We start from the raw sequence: 13,604 nt of genomic DNA, 5'->3' as shown, positions 1-13,604 counted from the left end.
GAAAGCAGCACTGGCCAACCACTGCACCTGCACTATCCCTGCAAAGTGGGGTTTTGATTTCCAGGAAAGGTCTGCCAGAACCATTTTCTGCAGCCAAGTTACAAAACTTCTGAACATTGTTCCTGTGAAGCCAGACCTTGACTCCTGAAGGTTTATTGTTTCCAGCAGTGTTTGCCCAGCACTTAGCAGAGTTTTCCCAGCAATGCTGTGTGGTTTCATCACTGTGTGCCATCTCCAGGAGCACACAGCAGTTCCTCTGCTCCCAGCTGATGCCTACTCGTGCATGGCAGGAGGAAAGTTCCACGAGCTGAGAATGAAACAAAAACCCTCCTGCTATTATCCTTGGCCAGCAGGTCAAGGGAAGACACTGAGAGTATTTGGAAAGTGTGAGAGCTTCCACTGTGCAAAGGCTGGAATGTGCAGAGACACTTCTTACTATTGCTGGAAAAAAGAGGTGAGAATGATGAAGCTTGCATGCTGGTGAGAATATTCTACTGCAAAAACAAAAGGAGTTATTTTCAACCACTGAATGCAAAGGAATAAATGAACATCAGTCATTCTGATTTTCCTTTCAGGCAGGAGAAATAGAGTACAAACCAATTCACATGAGATTATTGAGAAAATAAGCAAAACTCGATCTTGGCTGCTGCAACTTGTATTCAGCATAAGGAAAATTAAGATTTGTTTATTCCATTAAAATTTATGGTAGTTTAGTATTTGTCTTAGTCTGAAACTGAAGTGTAGAGAATGGACTGTGTCTTCTTAATTTAAATTGCTTTAATTAATGTGAGGGTGACTGCAGTTTGGTGGAATACAAGTTTCATAGGATAAGATCAAGTGTTTGTGTAACTGAAGCCATCAGACCCCCAGGATGGCTCTGGTGAGGGGCTGTGCACACCCTGCACTGATTCTGATTTTCCTTAGCATGCAACTTTCATAATCCCATCTTCACTCTCAATTCTTACTCTGCACAACACAGGGTTCGATCTTTATTTCTTCTTGTCTTCCAACGTCCATAAATTTCTTCTTACCTGCCCTCAATCTTCATTTTCTGGGCTCCCAGCCTAGAGTTTCAATTATTTTCTGGTAACTCGTATAGGTCAGTACTAAAGTTCAATGTCATCTCTAAATCTAAGATTACACGTGGTCTGTTTTCCTCCGGGATTCCTTCTGTTCACCCACTGCTGCAAACAACACTCGGTACTGGAAGGAGAACACTGACCTATAAATAGAGGGGCAAGAGAAAGTGCAGGAATTATGGAGGGCTTCGCTTGCTGAGTGTCTGAAAGAAACATTTATTCAGAAATTGGAGAAGAAAATGAGGAGGTACTGGAAATACCATTTGCTGAGGCCCGGTCAGATTCAGAAGGAATACAAGGATCAGCTCTTCCTGAGACGGATGTCAAAGAAGGACAAAAGATAACTGAAACTGCCACAACAATGGCACAGGCTCCAGAGGAGATTTTGATAGTGCCTGTTTGTAGGAAGAAGATGGAACAAGTGGGAGAATGTGTGGTTCTTGTGACAAATTGATGAAAGTGGCAGCAAACACCTGCAGCAAGTCAAAGAGAGGCCCAGAAGGGGCCGAGGGAACGGTGCAGTCACCACACATGTGAGGATTAGAGGGCTGCTCCTCTCAGGCAGAAAACAAATGAGAATGTACTTGTTATGAACAAAAGGATGCCTTTAGCACTTCTCAGGATGAACTGAGACACTGGAAAAGCCCTCTTACACCAAATAACATCCTGCAGCACTCCTCTAGCATTTGGGGACACTTTTCTTCATCCCTTGATCTGCACTGTCTCCCAACAATTTTCCAGACAAGTTGTAGGCCATAAATACCTAAGGGTTGGGAGAGTTAATGACCTGAGAAATTATCATCTGACCTACTGCAACAGCTAAAATCCTTCAAGGGAATGCTCCCCTCTGCACCTAACGTGGATTCAGGGCTCCTCACTTGGGCTGCCACAGCCCAGAGCTGGCAGCAGGGCACACAGGCTGCCAGAGCCATCGTTCCTCTCTGCAGCTGCTGAAAGGAGAACAGTTGAAGAGAATCTCTTCATGAACCATCATTTTATTATTATTGATGCAATTGGACTATTTGATGATAACCTGTAATGCACAGGCAGACATTCTAAGCACCAAACCATAAATACAGGAACAAAGGGCTGCTATATTTAGTATTCTCCTCTTAAAATCATTTCTCTTTCTTCAGGGTCTGATCCAAACCAAACTCATAGTTCTGATAGGAATAGATGGAAGGATGAAAGGAGCACATGACTGCACAGAAACAGAATGAAAACAAACAAATACATGCTTCAGCAGTGATTATTGGACCATTACTCTGATCTACTGCTGCTCAGATAAAGAGGCTAAATAAAAAGGCCAGCAAGGACCCAGATGATGCTGATATTTGTATTGTAAAGTGCTGCAGCTGAAACAGCAGGGAACATCTTCAGCAATAGCCAAAGTTATGACAGGACAAATGGGGAAAAAGGTAACAGCAGCAGCAAATACCTGTGGAAAATCACAGATCTCAAGTATTTACCTTAGTTAGCTTGACACAAATGAATAATTAACAACAATAAAGGAGCACTGAGATACCACTCACAACATCAGCCTGGTGGACAGCGTTTGGGAAATGCCACCTTCTTTGTCAAGGGAATTCACAGTGAGAATTTCTTTATATCTTTGCTAACCTGACACTGGATCCAGGTCAGACTGCACGTGATTTAGAATAAAAGAACCTAAAGGCAGACAAAGAGGATTGTGTCTGATTCTCTGACTGTTCACACAAGTTAGCTCAGAAGGGCAGAAGAATCCATTCATTTTGACTCTTCCAATTTCCATGTGCCACCAATAACGCAGGGACCAGCCAACAGTTTCTTTCACCATCTCATTACCACCCCTGCCCACTATGTGCACAACTTACCAAACTAAGGAGCTTAAAATAAACCTCAAAGACTTGAAGGGGCAAAGAAGGGATGAAATATTTCTAAGATCTGTACCATCTGTCAAAAAACCTATTTTTTCATAAGTGGTTTGTTGCACTGTTAGTACAGACATTGAAAATATTTTCTTTAATAGCTTATTAACAAGGATTACAACAGAAATAAATACAAAAACATCTTTATGACATCTTCTACAAAAAAAAAAAAAAAAAGCTTTTTATGTTCCCTTTGGGAACATCTACTCAATCTCTTTGAATATTTTAATCACACAGATGCTTTCATGATATCTTTATTTTCTTTCTTACCCCACTCTTTTTTTCTGTTCTTACAGGCCTCTGAGCAGTTCATGGTGTCCAGCAATCAGAATGTCACATTGCAATGTTTAACACAGATGCTAGAAATGAATTATTTTCACGTGGTAAAATGTACAGCAGATGCTGCATAGCTGCAAGTAAACCAGATCCTGCTCTGAATATCTTGTATTCTGAGCAGACAAAACAGTTTGAAAAAAGGGAAAGCAGGGAACAGGAGTGATTTGTCAAAGGTTACAGAAAGCCAATGGGTACCCTCACTCCTCAATCACCATCATGAACCTCTACATTCCCCTGCTCTCATAAAGAAAAGAACTCTTAACAAGGTAAAACGATTGCATTTTTGCAAAAGGATAATAACACCTGACTTAAAAAATGGGATGGAAAATAATGCTTTGTAAGGTCATTTAAAAAAATAAACCAGTACTATTAGAAGGCCATTCCAAGCTATCAGTCATTTTCCCACTTTAGAGCCTATCAAACAGAGATATTTCTGCTCCACAAAATATCAAACAGTATGAAATCCTCAATTTTGCTGGAGATGCCAATGTTCATGTGTGGCTTGTCTGAAGAGATTGTGTTTATTTTTTAAAATCCGAGCGTGCTGCCAGGGCTGTGGTACAGCCTGGCTCAGTGGAAACCCATTAAAACCACTTTGCTGGGCAGATGGTGTCAAAGAGTCAGGAGCAGAGAACAGAATCCCACTGTGCACAAGTGTTCAGCATGCAAGAAATCATCTCCTGTCAGACAGTGCTGCAGGGGACACGGGCAGGCACCGAGCAGAGAGCAGAGCTCTGCAAAGCCAGGAACCCAGAAATCTGGAAAAGGAGATGGAAGAAGGGAGCAGGAACGGGGGAGCAGTGAGCACTGCACCACGTGAGCAAGGGCACATCTGTGCAGAGCACCAGCTCGAGCTCTAACAACAGCACACTGCTTTCATTCACTGAAGGGGGAACCAGCCTTTGGCATTAGCAGGGACAGCACAACTCAAAGACTAAAATAAGATTTTGAGAAGTGTCCAGTACATTTTGGACCCCCATCTTTCACACCCTGACTCACAGGGTTGCTGGGCAGTTGGAATTTCAGTAGAATTCTGGGAGTGGGTACAAAGAAACTCTTCAGTGACATCTGGAAATGGCCTTGCCATGACAGTCCTGGAACATGACAAAATGTGTAAGTCATACACCAGACTGCACTAACACAGCAGATCATTGCAAGGCTCCTTTTGCAGATGCTCCTTTCCCACTCTTCCACAGAAGGAAGGACAAGTGTGTTCAGTGTTTTCAGAGGGGTTAATTCTGCAGGTGGGCACAGCACCTAACAAAGCCCCTAACTCTGGGTTAAACAGATCCTAAACAGAACAAACACAGGGAAAATGAGTGTAAAAGTATTCCTTGTACTCTGCAGCACGTGTGGCAATGAATTTGCAGTGTGTGTGCACCTCTTTGCTCTGCTGGGCACAATCAGCTGCCCAGCTCTGCCCCAAGTCCTGGATTGTGGACCACATAAAGAGATCCTTCTTCATCTTCAAAGCTGCAGACTTGTGACCCTGAGCAAACTAAAAGCTATTTTTATTTCTGAGAACAAGGTAAGGATGACAGGAGTGTAACTGCAGGTACATGGTGTATTTACAGATTTATCACACTGGGAAGTTTTGCAGAGCTCCATAGTTCTTCCAACAGCAGCTCAAAACACAAATCTACAGAAACAACATCAAGCCCTTCTTCAGAGCAGGGAAAGCTGGCAGTGTACCCCTCTGCCAGCAGCAAAGCAGAAAGTTAAATGTAGGAATCTGACACACACAGACAAGAAAGATAACTACCCCATGTGTACCAGCAAATCAAAATTAACCAAGCAAGGCTGATTACATTAGGACAGAGATGCAACACTAAAGGATACAGATATTTCAAATATAAGCAGATGCAAGTCAGCATTATTTCCATGAAGACAAGCAGAATGAGTCACCATGGCTCAGCAGAAAATGGAGGATACAATTATGTGTTAATCCAGAATCTTTGGTAAATGAGTGGATTGAAGACTAATTGGGATTGTTTCCTTCCCTGTACTGTGGATTAGATCAATATTCAGAGACACCACTGGCTAGTTACCTCTGCCAGCTTTGGGTTCCTCCTCTTGCACTCTGAATTTACATAATGTATACTGAAGACATAAAACTACACTTTTAAAAATACAAATAAAAAGCAAGTGATGTTGAGGGCCCACAAAATTCAAGGTTTTGAGACCATTCAGTGTTAGATGAGACTACACTCTGTGACTTGGAGGATTTTTTTTTTGCATGCAGGACATGCAGAGTCATCTGTGTGGTTACCTGGACATCTGCCTTGCTCCTCAGCAAGAGATCTGCAGACTGTCTGCTCAACAGTCTGCCTCTCTTGAAAGCAAACACATCAAAAGACAAGATGTGGAGCATCCTGGTTCATCTGGAGAGGAGCTCCTGTTGCTCCTTAGCCCACCTCCAGGCTGTGTCCCTCCAGGGTAAAGAGTGTTGACATATTTCCCCACCTCTGCTTGTGGTGCTTGCTATTATCACCCCTGCAGATTTTTTATACATACCCAGCTGATTTCTTTTGTTGTTTTTGTGATACTTACATTATTCAATATCTTTCCCCTTCCCACAGTTCAGAATCCACATGGTCATTTTCAGATGTCGGTCTGTTTTGCTTACAAACCATTACCATAGCAAATTTCTGAAACACTGTAGCCAAAACATCCTTGTGGCAAAGTCTTTGTTTGCAAATAAAACCCCAAATAACTAAACAAACTAAACCAATTCAAGGTAACTTTAAAAACAGAGCCAGAGGGGCCTGTGAGAAGGTGAAGTGACTACAGGAGGAGGAAAGAAGCCTTCTGCTTTGTAAATCTGGGGAAATGTGGTAACGCTGATGAGACCACTACCAACCTTTTATCCACTGCTCATACGAGAAACAAAAGTGCATTTTGCTGAGCCACTTCCAGGGAGACAGCACAGAAAACTCCCTCAAGGAACCTTTCTGGAAACCTTGATTAAGAACTCCCAGCAGTGAGGGTGAGAGCACAAGCAAGCATCCTCTGTGTGCAGAGCAGAAGCTCCGAGGCAGTAAATTGACCCCAGAGTGCAGATGCCGTAAGTGACTGGCAGGGTTCTCCTGCTCTGCTCAGTGGTGATTTAAAACAACCTCTGCAGCAGAGGATCACAAACACAGCAGCAGCAGAGCCTGTGGCTGAAGCGGCGAGGCAACACCAAACAGCTCACAGCAACATTTCCAACTACCACAGCCTACTACACAGCCACTACAGTGGTTTTTCTCAGCCCTTTCAAGGAAAAGGGCCATGGGACCTTCTGAAAGAGATCCAGAGCATCTCACACAGAGCCCTGGTTTTGGTATTGTGACAAAGGTCTTTGTTTACAAGCAGACACAAATTGGGATGCAGCCTGAAAGCAGCCTTGTTACTTCCATTTCCTCCCCTCGGTTTTTTCTCGCCTGCACGCAGAAGGTTTCTGGCACTGGTTTCACAACACTGCTCAGATGTTCTATGAATCACCACTGGTGTGTGGGCTACGGGCTGAAAAACACCACTCCAGAAAACTCAGTCTGCTCTGAACTGAAGCCTGCTGAAGGCACTGAGATCCCCTCTCCTGGCTGCAGCAGCAAGAGATGCTGTATCTGCCTCTGTCACAGAGCCACACTCCTGCAGGACGTTATGGAAGTTTGCACTGATACCACACAGGCTGTGCTCTGGAAGATGAAGCATTTCAATCCCCAGCAGACCAACTCCTTACACCGGAATTAAGTCTATTCAATAAAAGAAGAAATCAGGGACATGAAGAGGCCAATCTCATTCTACAGTAACTGTGCCCACATTTCAAGCCCGGGGTGAAGTAGCCTAACATCCTCAAATATGTACTTTAAACTGCTCATGATAATTAGTGTTATCTACAGGTCTCGCAGCTACTTAAAATCCACTTCATTTGGAACTGCCATTAATAATGCAGCAGGCAATAATACAAAGACTGGTGAAAATCAAGTAATTTAATGTACCACTTTATAAACCAAACTTGTGATGAATCTCAGCTGCCTCTTCAGCTTCCCTGCAATCAATCAGTCTGCAGTCATGTTTATGTATCCTAGGACCCGTGACAGACTGCCACCAGACTTGGCATCCACAACCACCTCAGGAGCTTGATTTAATGTGAATGCAGCATGAAAAATCAGATTATCTTTTGATTCTCTCCTTTATTAAATAAAACTGATCTTTATTGAATAAAGCTGCTTTTATTAATATCTAAAACATTGGTTGGTGTCACAGAGCCTGCCAGTCCTAAGGAACTAATAAAAGAAAAGACTGAAGTAAAAAATGAGAACATTACAGGGAAATATTAGAAACCAAATCACATTAAGCCAGTATTGCAGCTGACAAATAAAACATGGGTCTAGCTGTGGATTTTTTTGTTTAGTCTGAATTTATTATTTTTACTGAAAGAAAAGGAATCAGAATGGGGCTTTTCCCAAAAGTACTCTATGGCAAGAAACACAGCGAGAATGAAAAAGTGGAAGTTCCCCTTCCCTTTTATAGTGCCTCAAACAACTTCAAGTTCAATGCAGCTGGGACAAAGCACAAAAACTTTGGGTTTAAGGAAACTGCTTGAACCTAAAGCTGGAAAGATTTAATTTATTTTGGGGGTTTTATAGAAAACTTCTGCGGTTTTTGCCCATTGGCAGAGCTCACAGGAAAAGCTCCCACTGGCCACACGTGTCCTTTATGCTCACGTGAAAGCAGCAAGCACCACATTTCCCATGCAGATCAAGTGCACAGCTGGAGCAACAGATGCCAGGGATGGCTCTGTCACAAGCAACACCAGCACGGTTCCTTGGAGAAAAAGGATTGTCCCTCATCATCACAATCACAATCTGCCAACATGAACTGTAATTCAACCCTGAACTCCTGTCTAGCTGCCACCAAGAGGGAGTGGGAAAAAATACATTTCATAAATCAAATAAAACAATCTTTGATTTTAATCCCACATACAGAATTATATTCCATTACTAATATATTACTAACCACTTTTCTAGAGGCATTTGGGGGTTTGCTTTCCTTGTTTCCCCACACTCACCTTGCTGTAGCAGGAGATTTGCATCACTGCACATGTGCTCTGCACATCTCTAGCTATGAGGAACACCCTGAGGGGATACAAGGGAATCCTGCCTAGTACACTTGCCAAGCCTCCATTTCAATAAAACTGAGAGAAAATCAAGCCAGCAGCTCTATGGCCTGAGATATCATTAGAGAGCAACTTGCAGGAAGATTTCTGCCCAGGATGACACAGAAGAACACAAAATGCTCAGCAGAACACAAGCAGAACAAGTCACTAAAACATTCACTTGTTTTTTTACAGTCAGCTTAAACTTGAAATTTGGAATCAATGAAATCTGGTTTTATCTGGAGACATTCATAATGCAAAAGGCTCCTCAATCTTTAGTCTCACAACATAGATCTCAAAAGTGTTTGGCATCTTACGGGAGATGCTGTTTTCATTCCAGACTTACCCCTGGGCTTATGCATAGAACCTGGAGCTCAAATAAAGTATTGAAGTTTTTATGGTACTCCAATGGAGCTGATGACCTGCCATTTAAACAAGAGAATAAAACACCCACATTATTGTGCCTATTGTAGAGTCTGTTTCCAATAACATCAGCTGCACCTGGTTATTTTCTGACTGAAAATTTCCCAAGAACTTCTTCTCGCCTCTGATAACAAACAGCAAAATGCTGATCTGAGGGCAAGCATTGGCCTCCTAGGACTTACTCAAGGAAAATCTGCTGAAGACAGAAGTGGGATGGAACTGCCCCAGAATTGCAGCTCCAGAGCAGAATCACCCCTGCCCTTACACATCCATCTATGGATGGACTGACAGTCCAATGGACTGACACGTGGAGTATATCATCCCTGACAAACTGGCCTGGTAGGATCTTTAGCTCATTACTGAAAACAGCATTTCATTTCTCAGCCTGGAGCTCTGCATTTTACAAGATAAAAGCAAAGCAAAATCACAATAGTATTCTCAAGTCTTCAACATGATTACCTGGAAGATTTGGAAAATGCGCAGCACAAGGTGTGTTGCCATGGTTCTGAGTAATAAGCAGCAGCCCTACACACAATAGACAGCTGATTGCTGATGCATGTTAAAAGCTTTTGTATCTCTTTAGGAAAACTTTGTCTTCATGTCATAAATGAGAGACTTTTTCTATTAGCAACAGAAAAGCATCAAAGAAACATGCCCTGTAGTAGTAATCACGCCTGATTTATTTTTTGTGCGTTCATCTTACTACGTGGAGGGGGGTGGGAATCAACCTCTTGCACTGTGAAGTTCATGCTATGAATGTCTGGAACACTCTGGGCTTTCCTCTGCATTAAGGTGTAACAGTGCAGATGGAGTCTGTTAGCAAAGGGAAAATACACAATTGCATTAAAGACAGATACCTGTGTTAGTGAACAGCAGAGCCCTGGCACGCTCACAGCAGTCAGCTCCTGGACACCTCAAGTGCAAGATCAACAGCACAGCCACCACCAGGGATTCTGCTGCCATCTCTTGTGTCTGCTTGCATGGAATCCCAGCATTCTTTAGGCTGGAAAGACCCCGAGACCATCGAATGCCACTGCTAACCCAGCACTGCCCCGTTCACCCTGATCACATCCCCAGGCACCACATCGGCACCACATCTGCACCACATCTGCACATCTGCACCACATCTGCACCACACCTGCCCCACATCTACACCACACCTGCACATCTGCACCACATCTACACCACATCTGCACATCTACACCAAATCTACACCACATCTGCACCACATCTGCACCACACCTGCACCACACCTGCACCACATCTGCACATCTACACATCTACACCACATCTGCACCACATCTGCACCACATCTGCACCACATCTGCACCACATCTGCACATCTACACCACATCTGCACCACACCTGCACCACATCTGCACCACACCTGCACCACATCTGCACCACATCTGCACCACATCTGCACCACATCTGCACCACACCTGCCCCACATCTACACCACATCTGCACCACATCTGCACCACACCTGCATCACACCTGCCCTGCATCTGCACCACATCTGAACCACATCTGCACCACACCTGCACATCTACACCAAATCTACACCACATCTGCACCACACCTGCACCACATCTGCACCACACCTGCACCACACCTGCCCCACATCTACACCACATCTGCACCACATCTGCACCACATCTGCACCACACCTGCCCCACACCTGCACCACATCTGCACCACACCTGCACCACACCTGCACCACACCTGCACCACATCTACACCACACCTGCACCACATCTGCACCACATCTACACCACACCTGCACCACATCTACACCACATCTACATCCCCTCCGGCCTTGGGGACTCCACCACTTCCCTGGGCAGCTGTGCCAGGGCTTAACAACCCTTTGACGAAGCAATTTCTCCTAACACATCTTTCAAAAGAGATGTAAGTAACATTTCAGAATGAAATCACATATGAACGCTATAATTGCTGAGTTGGCAATAAAAGAAACGCTGTATTCTGTAAAACTGAAATGCCATTTATTCCAGTTCTGGAATAAACTGCAATCTCAGTCCAACACTATGTTAATGCAGTGGTAGGGCAGCAAACTGAAACGCAGCAAAAGCCAGGGAATGAAGAAGTTCATACTTTCACTGCCCTGCGAGCCTATCCAAAGTACTGATGCTATTGCTTGTAATAAAATACATCATTTACAACCTAGCTGGGCAATCACAAGCCACTGGTGTGCAATGTGAATGAAGCAATCTCTTGAAAAGATTCTGACTTCTAATCCCTGCTGCTAATGCATTTCCAATTGCAACTTTAGAACAGGATTTATGTAGGCACTGCATTTAGGGAACATTTGAGAAGATTTACAATTTTGTTCCTTTCTTTCTTTACCTGTTCTGAGGGGAAAAGGAGAAGAATGGAATTTGATACAGGGAACCACCACAGAAATACACAGCTATGTATTCTGCCTTCTGTCAGTAAGTTCGGGTCTGGATACAAACTGGTTCGTAAAAATAACTCACTTCATGAAAAAGCGAAGTGCTGATCTCGGGAAGTGTAAAAGGGTGTTAAGAATAACTAATACCATTTTTTAACAGGGATATTTATAAGAAGAACTCTTTGCCAGTATGTTTGCAAAATCACAGATTAAATGCATATGCTCTGATTCCCCTCTGAAGACTTAACCACATGAAAACTCTGTCTCCTGCCAAAATATAACTGTTGGTGCACAGTATCTGCTCCGAAGAAATGCATACATCTCCTAACTTGTATTTCACAGGAATGCTCAGAATCATCTAAATCAAGTATTGCAAAAGTGCATTCACCTTCTGGCTGAGGCCATCGATGAAAACTTTCAAGTTCTGAGGAAGCTTTAAATGCATACAAAAATATGTGCTCTGTCTGTATGCTGCTTTTCAGTATTCAAACTGTAAACAAGCTCGAGGGCTCCAAGAAGAAATCACTGAGTTGTCTGAAGTGATGCCATCAGGACAGTCAAACTCTACTCTGCATGCAAGATATCAGACACCTGCTACAGCATCTCATCAAAGCTTTTAAATGTTCCACTACAGACCTGTTTCTCTGGTCCAGTAAAACACTGGCAGCTAGTCTGACATACAGGATTTTTAATCTGGAAAACACCACAGAAGATAACGGTGGGGCAGCCAACTCCAACAGCTTGTACCTCTGGGGATTTCAGATTTCTGTATCACAAACCCTTCGTAATCCAAAGCAGAGCTACCAGCTAAGCTCAGCAGCAGCATCTTCTGCCCGGTGGAAAGCACAGTAAGGAGGAACACATGCCCCAGGAAACTGCCAGGCTGTTTGTCATGGTCAGCCAAGGGAAGATCCTTCCACTCAGGCTTCCCCATCACATCCTCTGTGTTTCTGACCAGCACACGGCTCCCCCCAGGTCCTTCCGTCTTGAGCTGTGGGGATCAGCACTCAAGGCATTACAGAGAGAGGGGAGGAAACAGAAGCGATGGAGACTTACCTTTGGAAAAAACTGCTGCCAGGCTCAAGAGGAGAGGCGACAACAGATGCCCCATATTGCTAATCCCGGAAGCAGACATCCTACGCTTTGTGGAGCACTTAGGGATCAGTTTCACACACTTCGCAGTCAAAATCAGAAGCGGTCAGCTGGAGAGGCTACATTTTCAGAAACGATCATCTGGAAAGAGCAAAAGGCATCTCCTTCGCAGAGAAGATTTACTTCTTTAGCATTAACCCTCCCCTTTCCTCCCTCCTTTCTTCAAAACAGATGATGCTGTGGAAAAACACCCCTCTCCTCGCCAGAAATGCAAAGGAGTCGGTTTGGATTGAGATGCGGGCGCGGAGCCGCAGCTGCCCGAGGCAGGCGGTGTCGGTGCGGGGCGCTGGGCAGGGCTCGGGGCAGCGCCCGCCGCCGGGATGCGCTTCACACGGCCAGCGGCCGCATCCCGGCGGAGCGGAGCGGAGCGGCGCGGCGGATCCCCGGCCGGCACCCAAGTTTCCCTATAGGTGATGCTGATCAGCCCCGAAATCATCCACACACGCGGGGCTCGGTGCTGCGCGCTCTTTTTTTCTTTCGTTTTCTTTCAAGTTCTCGATTTCCTCATTGACCTGCCCGACTTTCCGCACGGGAGGCGCTCAGGGCTGCCGGGGCCGGCGGCGGCGGTCGGAGCGCACCTCCCGCCCCGCGGCGCGGCCCGCCCGCCCGCGCCGGCCCCGCCGCATCCCGCGGGCTGCCCGGCCCGAGCCACCACCGCCGCCCCAGCACCGCCAGCACCGCCAAACAAATAAATACACAACGCCGAGCCAAGCCCCGCCTCGCCCCCGCCGGCCCGGCAGCCCCAATCCCCGGGCAGCGGGGCGCGGAGCGGGCGGAGCGGAGCGGGGCGGGCCGGGGATGCGCGGAACGGCTCCGCTGCCCGTCCTCCTCTGCCCGGTTCCTGCTGCCCGGTTCCTGCCTGCTTCCCCCGCTGCCCGTCCTCCTCTGCCCGGTTCCTGCTGCCCGGTTCCTGCCTGCTTCCCCCGCTGCCCCTGCCCAGCCCCTGCCCGCTCCCCCCGGGCGTGGCGGCAGCGGCGCCGATCCCGGGCTGGAACCCGGCTCATCCTCTGCGGGCAGGGCAGGGCACAGGGACAGGACACAAGCAGGACACAGGGCAGGACACAGGGCACAGCACAGAGGGCAGGACACAGGGCACAGCACACAGGACACAGCACACAGGACACAGGACACAGCACACACGGCACAGCACAGAG

General features: G+C 45.7%; 1 protein-coding gene across 2 annotated transcripts in view; it reads right to left on the bottom strand.

Annotated features, from left to right (window-relative positions):
• TMEM132D (transmembrane protein 132D) overlaps positions 1-13,094 on the bottom strand; it is a 203,961-nt gene extending 190,867 nt beyond the window's left edge. Inside the window, exon 1 of one of the 2 annotated variants that reach the window (XM_058851866.1) lies at positions 12,355-13,094. In XM_058851866.1, coding sequence (XP_058707849.1) covers positions 12,355-12,433 — 79 coding nt within the window. In that variant the 5' untranslated portion in view covers positions 12,434-13,094. The remainder of the gene's footprint in view (positions 1-12,354) is intronic. The other variant, XM_058851867.1, reaches the window with a different exon arrangement.
• Positions 13,095-13,604: the final 510 nt, after the last annotated feature.

The sequence above is a fragment of the Poecile atricapillus genome, chromosome 16 (genome assembly GCF_030490865.1).
Source record: "Poecile atricapillus isolate bPoeAtr1 chromosome 16, bPoeAtr1.hap1, whole genome shotgun sequence".
NCBI classification, from domain to species: Eukaryota; Metazoa; Chordata; class Aves; order Passeriformes; family Paridae; genus Poecile; species Poecile atricapillus.
Note: the sequence above shows the minus strand (reverse complement) of the source record. Positions and strands in the feature narration are given on the sequence as shown.